Source organism: Panthera leo, chromosome D3, assembly GCF_018350215.1.
Source record: "Panthera leo isolate Ple1 chromosome D3, P.leo_Ple1_pat1.1, whole genome shotgun sequence".
Classification (NCBI taxonomy): domain Eukaryota; kingdom Metazoa; phylum Chordata; class Mammalia; order Carnivora; family Felidae; genus Panthera; species Panthera leo.
Genome location: NC_056690.1, coordinates 69656367 through 69670552, shown reverse-complemented (window position 1 = coordinate 69670552; position 14186 = coordinate 69656367). Strand labels below are relative to the sequence as shown.

Sequence of the window (14186 nt, the reverse complement as noted above, 5' to 3'; positions counted from 1 at the left end):
CTCAGCTCCTGACCCAGGGTGTCCAGGTGGGGACACCTCTCTCCCTGGGAGCAATGGCCTGGGGCACTTCTCCTCCGCCTGGGGTCAACCGGCTCTAGCTCTGCCCCAACCCTCTCTTGGTTTCTTGATGCTGCTCCAACTTTGCGGAGGCGCTTCATGTCGCTTGGGAGGAGATCTGAATGGGGCAGTGGGGTTGAGAGGGTAAATGATCCTTCCCTTGGTTTTGCCGCCTACACCCCCTGACCCTGGGCTTCTAGGGTATTTGCTGAATTGCAAGCCAGTTGATTACTAGAATATTCTAGAGAAGGGTTCCCAGGGGAATGGGGATCACCTAACTGAGCTTTCCTTTTCTGTAGCCATGTCTGGGACTCTAAACTCACATGGTTGAACTTGAGGGGAGATGGACATCAGGATGTGCCTGTAGTTCACTAACTTTGACCTTTTCACTTCTTCTCCTAGCACGTGTTCAAACTAGAGCAAGAAGAATATATGAAGGAGCAGATACCTTGGACCTTGATTGATTTTTACGATAACCAACCTTGTATTGACCTCATAGAAGCTAAACTGGGCATCTTGGACCTGTTGGATGAAGAGTGTAAGGTACAACTGATGATGCGCTCATTGTATTAGTTCAGTTCCAGGCTCGGAGGAGATGCAGGGGACAGCTGTGTGGTACAAGGGAGCATGTGAGGCCTCAAAGTGGAATTCTTTTTGCTATTAGCCCACCTTTAGTGTGCTGAGAGAAACCTTGGTGTCCGGTCTACATGCTAGAAGGTAACTGTGTTGGTGAGTGTGTACCTCTTTTGGCAGAGACTGGATGGTATGGACTGGCACGATATAATCGTGGTCTGGATTTGGTGCTGCAGATAGCCTAGGTGCGGAGAGAAAACCCCAACCTCTAGACAGGCATCCCCAGAGAAGGGACAGTGAGGGTCAAGAGCCCGCCCACCACCTGATGCTTGGTGGCAGATGGGGACCATAGATTCTTCCTGATCTAGCTTTTTGTGGATTCTACTTCGTAGGACAGGAGTGTTCTGAGTTGCTAGCATGGGGAGAACCAAGCAACCTTGGAAATGTGGAGCCAGGGGTATCTGACTTTTTTTAGTCACCTAACTTCTTTGGCCTTTGTTTTCCTGCTCTGTGAGTTTAGTAGGTTTGGATCTGATGATCTTCAGAACTTTGCCTGGTTTGAAGTTTGCTGACAAGAGGGTAAATGTATCCCCATTCCTCCAACAGTGGAAACTAACCAAAAAGGGGTGGAAACCACATGACGCTTGGTATTGCGAGGGAAAAACCCAGTTGATTTTACTTTCTGGTCTCACGTGTCTTGCCTGTGAAGGATTGGGTGCAGTTTGATGGTTTGGAGGATGAGGTGTTTCCCTTCCAGAAAAGTGCTCCTGCAGTTTCATTGCCTTTGATGATGAAAAGGAATGGTTAACAGAAAAGTAGAAGACAGAGTGAAATATGCTGAAATCCAGTTTGTGCATCTTTATTAATTTTTACTTTTTAATTTTTTAATGTTTTCTTATTTTGAGAGAGAGCGTGAGAAGGGGAGGAGCAGAGAGAGAGGGAGACAGAGTCCAAAGCAGGCTCCAGGCTCTGAGCTGTCAGCACAGAACCCTACATGGGGTTCGAACTCACAGACTGCGAGATCATGTCCTGAGCTGAAGCTGGATACCCAACCAGCTTAGCCACCCCAGCGGCCCTTTATGTTTGTTTTAAAGATTCTCTTATTTTTTTTTTTTAATTTTAGAGAGTGCACGCAAGCAGGGGAGAGAGAGAATCTTAAGCAGGCTCCAAGATCAGTGCCAAGCCCAGTGTGCTTTCTGGGTTCAGTGTCCACGGCCAACAGCTCCCTTTGACACACACTGGGACCGTGCTCCCCTCCTCCGCTTCCTTGTGTGCTCCTATCAGTAACCACCTCCTCCCACCCCCACCCCACCCCACCGGCAACACCATGTCCTTGTTGTCCAGCCGGTCTAGCTTCCCAGGCCCTGGCTCCAGGTCTCCGGCCCTTCACTCCCTTCCCCGGTGCTGAAGGGTAAGGCCATACGAGGCCCTGAGGAGTCACGTGAATTCAAAGATGTATATCTTTGAATAAGCAAAGTAAGCACAGGTAGCTTACTTCAGGGGCTTCACCTAGTTCTGTGATGGAATGCTAACGATACCGTATATCCCCGGCACACGGTCTCTCCCTCCTTGTGTACACACACCTCTCAGAAAAAGGCTTAATGCTTCAGGATGATGGATTCTGTGAATCAAGCAGCTGCGTCTGATTTTCAGTGATTTGTCCTACCTTTAGCAGGCAAAATGGGAGCCCCTTGCAGGTTTGTTTTGGCTTCTGGTTTGGGGATCTGAGAGGTGCCACTGCCCAAGGGAACATGTCTTGGGAATGTCCGGTGAGAGTGGCAGGAACACAGGTGCAGGGACCTCAGACTGCTGTCCAGGGGGTAAGGGGAAAGCCGGAGAAGTGCGGGCTGGGGAGCAGGTGGTTACCAGAGTGGTCGCAGGGGGCCCGAGCTGCAAACCACATTAGACAATTGGGAAGGTAACCTCCCCAAATCCCTGCACTTTGGAATATCCGTGTTGGAATCCGTTTGACTTCTGAGAAGCTAATGGAAAATCTGACTCTGTGTGGATGATCTCTGCCTTAATGTTCTGTGGAGCCTTCTCTCCAGGTCAGATTTATAAAATTAGGTGATTTTGGTTTAAGATTGCATCCGCCTCTGATTCCTGCCCCTATATTCTGTCAGACACCTAGAATGCATTATGCACCTGCCGTATGTCAGGTCTTGGGAGAGGAGGAAGGGTTCTCCCTGCTGGCCAGAAAGGATGAAAAGGGGGACAGGCTTGTGTTCTGAGGGGCTGGGCCTGAGTGTGTGGGGGTGGGGGCCGGGCAGGGCAGTTCCAGAGCAGGCTGGAGGAGGCCTAGACCACAACCCAAGGGCAGCAGAGTGACGGCTAAACAGAATCAAGGGAATGGGTTATTGGCATAGAAAGCATGCCATTCTCTTAGGTCTCATAGCTTCCTTGTCGCCGAGGCTTTATGGAGGGGTGCGTCTGAGGAAAACCTGGATTTCCAGCCAGTCAAGCTGGTGTTGAGGGGGTGACGCTGCCCTTGGGACATTTTGGAACCTCACTGGCTGCTGAGGGCGTGGGCAGAGCAAGGCAGGCCAGATGAACACCAAATTAAAGAGTCATGCAAAAACCCCAGTGTGGAAATCTTTTCCTCCCAGATTTAATTGCTCTGGGAGTTGAGAGCGATTCAGGGCAATCTGATGCAGCTGCTGGTAGTAGGTAGCTTTTGCACCGACAGGTGTCACCTTTGTCAGAACTCCTGGAACCAGACCCTTAAAAAGGGCATGTTTTCCTGTAGGGAAATCCTACCACAATGAACCTACCTTTACGAAATAGGCCTGCTGCACCTTTCGGAAGTGCTGCTGGCTCTGAGCCTGGGCGGGGTAGGATGTCCCCTTGGAGTTGGCCAAGACCAGGTGACTTGGCGTCCCTCGGGACTGTCCTGTGGGACTGTCCCAGACATGTTCCTTCCCTCCGCTGTCACTCACGCTGTACAGAATGAGAAAGAATAGTGAGATTGCACCGTGAGGAATTGGGTTCTATGACCCCCATATGAAAGGACACAAAGCCAAATGAAGGATTGGACTCGTGGTATAAAAGCAGCCGCTGGGAAAATCAGGTTTCCTGGAGAAGAGACACTGCATCAGGCAGAGCCAGTGAGCTGGGATCTAAATTAGAAATATGGAGATGGGGTAGCCGCAGATCTGCAGGAGCAGCACACGGGGGGCTCTCCCCAGAGCCTGTGAGGGGTGCCCATGGCTGCACAGGGGGCTCATGGAGAGCACAGTGAAGCACCCAGGCTTCCTTCAGGTGGAAAAAGCCTTCCTGCAGCCGTGGATTCATAATCAGCCCCAGACCAAGCCACAGACTACAGCCGCTCCTCAGTAACCAAGGGGTCAGGACACAGGGTGTTTGCTGATGGGAAATGGTTATTTCCAGGCTGCTTTTAACAAAACCCTGCCATTCCCAGTGCTCTCCAAGGCTGCTGTGGGGCTTGAGGGCCGCACGACATAAGCCACATTCAGACTGAGCATTCCCTGCCCTCCCTCTTGGCAGAACCTCAGTCATTGTTCCCTCCCTCTTGGTGGAACCAACTAGTTAGGGCTGAGGGGATAGGAGAGGTCAGCATGTGTTTCTTCCTAACTGAAACTTGGCATCGGTAGGAACTTTCTGGAAATGATAACCCCTGGAAGCAGTTCTTACAAGTGACACTACAGACACTCTGTTTGGACAGTCAGTGTTAGGGACCCTCAGGGCCATGCTGAGGCAAGAGGCAGGCTCTGCCCTGAGTGGGTAGGATTCTTTTGTTTTAGGGACCCGCTCTTGGAAGAGCTGCCTGAGGGTGGACGGCGGACTGCGAACCTTCCAGTAACTCACTGCTGAGGCAGTGGAGGGAAAGCATGCTGAAGGTCTCTGCTTCCTCACCTGGGTCCAGCCTGCTCTCACAAGAGCTTACTTAGTATTAGGGTCAAAGGTTCGTAGTTGCTTAAGTTGCCCTGGAGGTCTCCTTGTCCAACATGTTTGTGAACAGGTTGAAACCTTGAGAAGGGAGGCCTTCCTGCGTCTGTCCGTTCATCTGCCCAACAAGCCCCACGAACCTATGTAACCAGCTGACTCCCTGCCCTTCGCACATCTCTTGAGGGGTCAGGCATGCACCACAAGTTGTCACTGTGGTGACTGAGATGGAAAAACTGAGGAGGAGGTGACTGAGAAAGTGTTGTAAGAAGCGTCACCCAAAGGACTGTTTAAGCAGAGAAGTTGGATTGTGGGGGACGGGAGCTCTGCTGGGCAAAGGGAACGTCATGTCAGAAGAACTTGAAATGGTCTGACTTCTCCAGACCCCATGGCAGGTGAGGGTCTCATGAAGGTGGAAAAGTCAAGTCCTGGAATGGGCATTGGGGGCGGCAGCCAGGAGGGGAGGAAGGAGTCTGAGAGAGAGTGCAGTGAGCTCCTGGGCTCCAGGGTTACAGCCCAGCCTGCTGGGGAAGAGGTGCCGTGGAGCCCAAGGTCTCCTGCTCTTCCCTCTTCCCTATTTCTTTAAACTTTTATAATTTCAATAACAGTAAAATCAAGTATTAATGCGTTTTTACCAGCTTTATTGAGTGTAATTAACATACCACACTATCTGCTCAAAATATACAATTCCCTGGTTGGCAGTATGTTCAGAGTTGTGCCACGACTCCCACAACAATCAATCGATGACAGGCTCCTGGTCCAGTGCCCTCTTCACGTTATTTTGAGGAGAGAGTAAGGCCACTTGCATGAAGCTTGTAAAGGATGTGATTCAGCATATTTCAGAGCTACTGATCGCCCAGCCCAGATTTTATCAAAATACAAGATTTGCTCTCTATCTCCTATGTTCATTTTGAATCTTTTTTGGAGATAAGTGCCTTCCCCCTAACCCTGTCTTGGTGGCTGCCTTTAAAGCTGTTGTCGGGCAGGAAAGCACGGTAGCAGGGAGGACGTGGTCCGGAGCCAGCCTGTCCTGGTTTGAACCCCGGCCCTGCTGCTTCCCAACTGTGTGAACTTGGGCAAGTTCCCTAACCTTTCTGTCTCAGTTTCTTCATCTGTAAAATTGTATAAACATAGTGCCTAGCTGATAGGATTCTTGTGAGGATTAAATGAGTTGATGCTTCTAAAATGTATAGAAAACTGACAGATTGGAAGTGCTATGGGCATTCGCTGTTAGTATTAATTGTTGTGAATTCCTGCTGGCCCTGTTCCTTGCTGGTGGTGGTCAAGAAAGAAGACCCTTGTCAGGAAATGTATAATACTGTTTTCCTGCTTTGTTCGTTGACTCACGCCAGTCTGAGTGAGGGAATACATAGGATTATGGCATTTACTAACAGAAGTCCAATTTCATTGTCAAGACAAGATGATTTTGATGCTGGCAAATGCGTTGACCTAGGTGAGTCTTCTCTTCGCAGTCCTGCCCTTCCTGTTCTGTCTGCCCCGGTTCTGTCACTGTCCAGTCCGCTGTATTCCTGTCCTGACCTCCAACAGCCCTGACTAGCTCACCCTTCTCCTCCCCTGTACCTGCTGTTTCTAAACACAGAATACTTGAAGACAAATGTAAAATCGTATACATGAAAGTGCTGAATCGGATGTATTTTGTCTGCTTAACACAATTAATAGCCTCTGTCAAGAAAGTTTTCTTTTTTTGAATTACCTATGGCACTTAGCAGTGGGTACTCAATAATAGTTACGTTAAATTGAAAATGAGAAAAATCTGTTTACTTACTCTCTGAGAAATGTGTTCTTAAGCGTGTAAGCATTTTTTTTATGCCGCAGATTGTTAGTTTACTAAACAAATCCCTTTTTAAATGGCTGGTGTAAGGGTCACCTTCAGCCCTGCCTCATCCACATGTACAGTGTAAACTAATGAATGGCGGGTCCAGTTGTGACCCAGGGCTGGGGAAAGGGCGTGTGCAGTGGTCTTCAAGGATGACAGAGGAGAGTAGGTACAGGTAACTGGTAGAGTTACCATCATCCTGGACAATTTGGACAGTGGTTACAGTGACTGTGTTCTGTCTTCCACAAAGCAAGATGCTTTTTGGTTTTTTGAAGCCAGCTCTAAAGATAAAGAATGCTTAATGTATGCTTAATGCCCTTCAGAATGCTTAATGTAGTGAAACATGTAAATTTGAGGATGGCAGAGAGTACTATGTAGCTCATTCGCTAGGTACTTAATACCTGGTGTGTGCCCAGAACCCAATTCCTTTTGTTTTTTTGAGGGAGGGTGCAAGTGAGTGAGGGGAAGAAAGAGAAGCGGGGCTTGTGTTTTACCTGAAGTGGGGCTTGAGATCACGAACCATGAGATCATGACCTGAGCTGAAGTCAGATGCTTAACCAACTGAGCCACCCAGGCGCCCACCCGGAACCCAAAGAATCCTCAGTTCTTTGAGGGGCAGGTGAAAAAACAGTGAGGCATACTCCTTGAGCCTAATAAGCTTGCACTTCGCAGCGACAAGGCAATGTACAAAAACCAACGGCGAACTGGATTAGTGTATGTATAAGTGCTTAATCATGAGGGATTCCAAAGTGAGATCAAGAGTGGCCAGGATGGGCTTCAGAGACAAGGACAGACTTGAGTGGAGCCTGGACAGTGGTGTTTAGATGAGCATAGAGGGGGGCTCTCCTCTTGGCATTGGGCTGAGTGAGCAGGGACGTGGTGCTAGCGGTAGCCGTGGCACATTCATGACACTGAAGTCACGGGCCCAATGGCAGGGAAGACACAGGGTCACATTTGTCCCAGCTCTGCTCTTGTGACCTTGGGCTCCATGCTCATGCTCTCCTAACCCCTTCAGTGGCTACCAACCAGCAGGCTCTTTGAGGCTCGGTGCACTCCTACGGACACTACTGGAGCCTGCCCACATGGCGTGTGGAAAGCATGGCATACGGGATCCAAAGTGTTCGTGGCCAAATCTTGTTTTCCTTGTCCAGTTAGGGTCCGGGTCTGAGAGCTGAATCCAGCCCCTGTGAGGTCAACTTACTGGTGGACTCCCATCTCCCTATGGCATGGCTCTCTGCTTGCTTCTTCCTTTTCACACAGCACTCTGCCCTCTTCTATGTTTTTGCAGGTCCCTAAAGGAACTGACCAGAACTGGGCACAGAAGCTCTATGACCGGCACTCTGGCAGCCAGCACTTCCAGAAACCCCGCATGTCCAACACAGCCTTCATTGTGGTCCACTTTGCTGATAAGGTGAGTGTCTTTGTGGGCTCTGTGCTCTGTGGGCTCCCCTTGCGTGGGCTCCCCTTGCGTGGGCTCAGGGCTCACAGGGAGTGGTTTCGATTGAAGTGGCCTAAACCTTTCTTAGGTAGGGTCCTCTTGTACCCTTTCTTTCCTTTCCCACACCCCTCTGTGATCCATCAAAGTGTCACCACACGGCAGAGCCCCAGGCGGTGGAGGGAGGCTCTAGCTACCCAATCATATGCTTAACCATTATTTACTGAGGGTCTCTTCCCTGGGAATGCAGGAGCCGTAAGATAGTCATGAATCTCCCCTGGACAGAGGAGAAGGATGCAAGAATAGAGTGGTGCCCTTCTTTGGGCAACTCCTTTCCGAGGAACTGGTGTGCACAGAATTCTGCTACATGGAGTTCTGTTCTGTTTGTGCGAGCCCGTGCTTCCCAAATTTTAATCTGCACATAAATCATCTGGGGTCTCGTTAAAATGCAGATTCTAATTTAGTGGCCTTTTCAGCACCATAAGATGCCTTGGGCCATCTTATGGGAACTCCTTTTTTGAAACAATGTTTTTCCACAAAATGAATACTCAATTTGCTCTGTGTAATTCCTGATCACGTCTTGGGTTTGCATTTTAAAAGGCAACATCTGTGGGTTCCCCAGTTACTCACAACTGGTCAGAAAACAAGTATAGATGAGCCGAAAGGATTTAAGTGCTCAAGCAGCTGCAGAAGGCTCCAGGTCAGGCTGAAGCACTTGACTTCTGTTTCTGTTTCCCTCTGGGGCCCCAGGTGGAGTACCTTTCAGATGGTTTTCTGGAGAAAAACAGAGACACGGTGTATGAAGAGCAGATCAACATCCTGAAGGCCAGCAAGGTAAAGGGCGTCAGAGATGGGGAGCTAGGGCAGGACCATCCATGGCCAGGGCTGCGTGTGGTGGTTGGGGGCCCTGCTCTGGAATGGTGGTAGGCAGGGGGAAGGCGAAGGGGCTGGTAGGTTATTTCCATCTGAAAACACTTGAGGATGGCGTGATGGAGGGAAGAAAGGAGGTGGTGGAGGATGGGGGGTGGCGGGGGGGGGGGGGGGGGGGGGGGGGGGTAGGGTTGGCAACTGGGAAAGATCCCAGCTAATGGAGGGACATTGTGAGGGGTGGGGGTACCAGAGGGGACCATCAGGAGAGGGTACAGCAGTGAGTGTATCCATGAAAATGTCACTGGAGTTTATTATGTCTCTTGTCATCATGTCCTACCTGCCAGTATAAAATGATTTAAATCCTCTAAGATCCTTGGGGCGCCTGGGTGGCTCAGTCGGTTAAGCGTCCAACTTCGGCTCAGGTCACGATCTCACTGTCCGTGGGTTCGAACCCCGCGTCGGGCTCTGTGCTGACCGCTCAGAGCCTGGAGCCTGTTTCAGATTCTGTGTCTCCCTCTCTCTCTGACCCTCCCCTGTTCATGCTCTGTCTCTGTCTCAAAAATAAATAAATGTTAAAAAATAAAAAAATAAAAAAAAATAAATCCTCTAAGATCCTGGTATTCATGCATCTAATTTCTGCTTAGCACCTACAGAATCTTCCTATAAGCAAACACTTAGATGTAATAGAAAGGGGGCGCTTGGGTGGCCCAGTGGGTTAAGCATCTGACTTCAGCTCAGATCATGATCTCACAGTTCGTGAGTTCAAGCCCCGTGTTGGGCTCTGTGTTGGCAGCTCAGAGCCTGGAGCCTGCTTGGGATTCTGTGTCTAGCTCTCTCGGCCCCTCCTCCAGTTGCACTCTGTCTCTCTTTCTCAAAAATAAAGAAAATTTTTAAAAAATTAATATAAATGAATCGAAGGTAGAATTTGAGGGAACGTTAACTGTCTCTTATCTACTTAATTTATTGTGAGCACAACAAAAAGACAGCAAATTACTGTGTCCATTCCACAGGCAGAGGTTACAAGGCACCGAGTCACCTAAGCAAATATTAAGCACCAACCTTGTGAGGCACTGCCCCCTACACAGCTCGCATCATACAAAGGTGGATAAGACAGATTCTACCTTGTAGGTGCTTATATCCTAGTGGGCTATGAGTGGCAGATAACCACCCAGGAGCTGCACAGCAAGGAGATGCAGGGAGAGGGCCCTGCAGCCACGAGACGCGGGGGCACCGCCATTCCAGAAGGCCAGCGTACTGATGCACGTGCTGTTGGTGGCTGCAGCCCTTCAGAGAAAACCCAGAAACAGACTCGCCAGGATTTGGGAGGCTTTCTCCCAGACCTCGTGATACTGCACTCCCTGCGGGGGCCTGATAACACTAGACATTGCAGATTAATGGCTTTTTGTGATAAGCTTCAGACAAATGGCAATAGGGGGAGATGCTGGAATGGAGAAAGTACACCAACCAGAATGGACCCAAGGACAGAAGGACAAGTAAAGCCCATTACATCACATGACCCCAAGCAAGGGCTCTAGGGAAGTTTTGGCTTCGTACCAGCATGTGGGTGGCTCGGGGCAGACCCCGGCTCAGTGTCCTCTCTGGATATCTGCACCATTAGTTACTGAGGGAAATTTGGGTAAATGTGTGTATCACTCTGGAATTCAACACAAGATCAACCTCTCAGCTTGCCAAGTCTGCAGCTCTGTAGTCCGTGGTCGGTAATAGGGCTTGTTCTATTCTGTGAAAGGGAGGTGGGGACAGAGGAGGCACAGGCCACAGGGAGAAAAGCACAGGGAGCTACCAAGGCGTGAGCTCTTGGAGCACGTTGCTTCATCGTGCTTCAACGCTTGCAGCCCTGTGACCACCTGTTAGTGACACAGTGACGTCAGAAGCTGAGAAACTTCACTGTTTTGTTAGAAGTTTCTCCTTCCAGGTAGGAGCACAAGTGAAGGGTGGGTGGGGAGTGGTAACGAATACAGGTAGTTAAGGTCGTGGATCTTACAGTCTAGTGAAAAAGACAGGGATTTGTGGTATGGAAAAAGCAGTTTGTTGGGGTCCCCAAGACCACCCCCAGATTCAACTATTTGCTGGTAACACTCACAGAACTCAGCAGTTAAACCTCAGGCTCTGACTTATTAGATCAGAAGGATACATAGCACATCAGCAAAGGGCAAGGTACATGGGGTGAAGTCGAGGGAAAACCGGGCCCAAGGTGATAGGAGTCCTTTTCCAGTGCACAGAATGTGCTTCATTCCACAGCAGCGAGTTGTGATGTGAAGTATAGACTAGGGCAGCTGGTCTGAGCAGAGGTGTTAAGAGTTTTTTATCGGGAGTCCGTTACGGAGGCACCCTTTGCCTGGCATGTACCAAAATTTCAAGACTCCCAAAAGGAAGGCAGGAGTTCAAATACACTGTATTGTTTGCATGAACCTCTTGGACCCAGTGAACCATTCTTACCAGGGATTGGTGAAAACCCTCCCAAAATCAAGTTCCCAGCCAAGGGTCAACCTTACAAGGAGGCCCTCCCAGGGATAGCAGTCTTAAGTGTGCCGTGTTAGGTCTTTACTGAATAGGAGTGTCATGTTAGTTTGGGGGTACTGGGTTTTTATTAGAAATGAGATATAGACTCATAAATTCAAGTAGCATAAATCATTCTCTGCCATTCCTTGACCCACCTTTTCATCAGTTACCATTCTGCATAGACGAGCCTGTTGGTACATCTTTGTAAGATTGAAATGAATCCCATTATATATAGTTCTTTAGTTTTTCACTTATATCTTTGCTGTCTTTCCACATGAGTGTATCATTTTTTTAATAGTTGGTATTTTGATAATTCAGATAATCTACAATGAATTCCCTTTGCATACATCTTTTCTTTGTGCAATTGCATCAGTCAGGTAAGTTTTTAGAAGTGAGGTCAGTGGTTCAAAGAGTATGCATGTCACATTTATAGATAGTCCTAGATTGGGCATGTAGGATAGGTCCATGATCTACTCTCAGAAGATTATGGTCGTCCTTTTCCCTACCCACCTACTGCACTCCAACTTTCCTCTTGACCGACTAATCTTTCTAAAGAACCAGTGACCTTGTTGCCAACCCCCAGCTGCATCCCAGCACACCCTCACAGGTGCCGTGATGGTGGCCAGCAGCATTCAGAGATTAAGAGGGGCTTCCTGTCCTCCCAGACCCTGGCAGGAGGAGGACTAAGAACTCTCCACCCTGAGCCCATTCCAGACATCCCAGAAAGTAGAAGGCAAAGACTGAAATTAGGTCACTGTAAACCTACAGATGGGCCCGACACAGACCACAGCTACAAATCAAAGAGTGGCTCCAACTGTGCTTTGAATCCTTTGGACAGATGGACGTGTCTGGCAGCACCTGTCGTGGTAGCATTTTTGAAACTCATTGTTCATTGAGCCTCTGTCATCTTTAAAAGTTTGTTTGTATAGCAGTCCTAGAAGGTTTATGTTTCCAACTCCGTATTACAAAGAGAGAACTACCTGGAAGGACCCAAAGCCCTATGGCATGGAGTTAATGCCCAGTTTTGGGGTTGGTTTTCTTCTCCCTAAGCACAGATAAGTCTCGAATCTTATATGTAAACTCATAGTTTTATTTGAAGTATTTTTATTTTATGGGAGATCTATTAGCTTTTTTCTTTTTTTTTTTTTTTTTTTAATGTTTATTTTCGAGAGACTGACAGAGTGCAAGTGGGGGAAGGGCAGAGAGAGAGGGAGACACAGAATCCAAAGCAGGCTTGAGGCTCTGAGCTGTCAGCACAGAGCCCGACACCGGGCTCAAACTCACAAACCATGAGATCATAATCTGAGCCGAAGTCGGACGCTTAACCAACTGACCCACCCAGGCACCCCTCCTATTAGCTTTTTTCTTTGGTGTGGCACCCCTGATAAGAAATTAAGAAATCATTGTGAATAATTAAGCAGTAATGGCTGCAAGACTCCCACGTATCCTACCAGCCAAAGGGATGTTTGAAGAACTCCCACCAAGAGCAACGAAATAAAACAGTGTTAATGAGAATGTAATTAGTAAAGCCATTTATACTAAGAGGTTATAATGTAGCTAATTGCTTTCTCAGCTATTGGAGAGCTATAAATAGAGACTTAGGAAGTGCTTCTTTAAAACATGACTTTAAGTCATTAAGAGACTGATTTGTTTCAGGTAGTAAAGATGGAGATTTCTGCCTCCCAGTGTTGATGATAAAAAACAGTATTTTATCTGGGGGAAAAAAAACCTCAAAAGGAGCATATGTGTAAGATTTCTGGGTGGCTCAGGTCATAGCTCACAGTTTGTGGGTTCAAGCCTCACGTTGGGCTCTTGTGCTAACAGCTCAGAGCCTGGAGCCTGCTTTGGATTCTGTGTCTCCCTCTCTTTCTGCCCCTCCCCTGCTTGTGTGTGCTGACTCCTGATTTTGGCTCAGGTCTTGATCTCATGGTTTGTGAGTTCAAGTCCTGCGTCGGGCTCTGCACTGATAGTGCAGAGCTTGCTTGGGATTCATTCTCTCTCTTCCTCCCTCTCTCTCTCTCTCTCTCTCTCTCTCTCTCTCCTCCCCCTTCGTTGCTTATACTCTGTCTCAAAATTTTTTTTAAAAAATTAGTTTTTGAACTTGTGTGTTCATTTTCTGTGAGTAAATACCCAGTAGTGGAATTACTACATCATGTAGTAATTTTTTGAGGAACCACCATACTGTTTTCCACAGTGGCTGCAGCAGTTTGCATTCCCACCAACACTTGTTATTTCTTGGGTACTAGTTCAGCCATTCTCACAGGTGTAAGGAGCTATCTCATTGTGGTTTTGACGTGCATTTCCCTGATGATTGGTGACGTTGAGCATCTTTTCGTGTATCCATTTGCCATTTGTGTTATCTTTGGAAAATTGCCCATTCAGGTCCTCTGAATTAAAAAAATCAGTTTTTTTTAAGGTTTGTTTATTTGAGAGCGCCCTACAGTGCCCAAGCAGGGGAGGGACAGCAAGGGCTAGAGAGAGAGAATCCTAAGCAGGCTCTCCTGAGCCAAAACCAAGAGTCAGATGTTTAACCGACTGAGCCACTCGGGCACCCCTGAATTTTTAAACACTTTTAAGGGTATTTGGAGTGCTTCCTATTTAAGATCATTTGGTGTTGGTAGTTAAAAAAAAAAAAAACAAAACAAAAAACCTGCCACCAATATTGAGAAAAAAAAAAAAAAACAGGTTACTATGTAAGAGAGAACTTCTTAGTCAATAAAACAGTATCATCATCCCCTTTCCAATACAGGAAAGTGCACCTCTTTCTTTAACATTAAAAAAAAAAAAATACTGAGGCTTTTCCTTCAAAGCTCATTTAAAACCCCTGCAAATGAAATATTTTTTAGCTAAAAATTGGAGATTTTTTTCCCCAAAGGGTAGCACTGGCCAGGTGACAGAACAGCTGGAAAACAAAATATTTTTTTCATTAGGTTTACAGCTAGGTTTTTAAAGATAAGGTTTTGGGCAAGAGATTCTAATCAAACGGTTATT

General features: G+C 47.8%; 1 protein-coding gene across 3 annotated transcripts in view; it reads left to right on the top strand.

Annotated features, from left to right (window-relative positions):
• MYO5B (myosin VB) overlaps positions 1-14186 on the top strand; it is a 338880-nt gene that overhangs the window by 226734 nt on the left and 97960 nt on the right. For all 3 annotated transcript variants that reach the window (XM_042910156.1, XM_042910155.1, XM_042910154.1), the window contains 3 exons: positions 460-600; positions 7659-7781; positions 8556-8639. In XM_042910156.1, coding sequence (XP_042766090.1) covers positions 460-600; positions 7659-7781; positions 8556-8639 — 348 coding nt within the window. The remainder of the gene's footprint in view (positions 1-459; positions 601-7658; positions 7782-8555; positions 8640-14186) is intronic.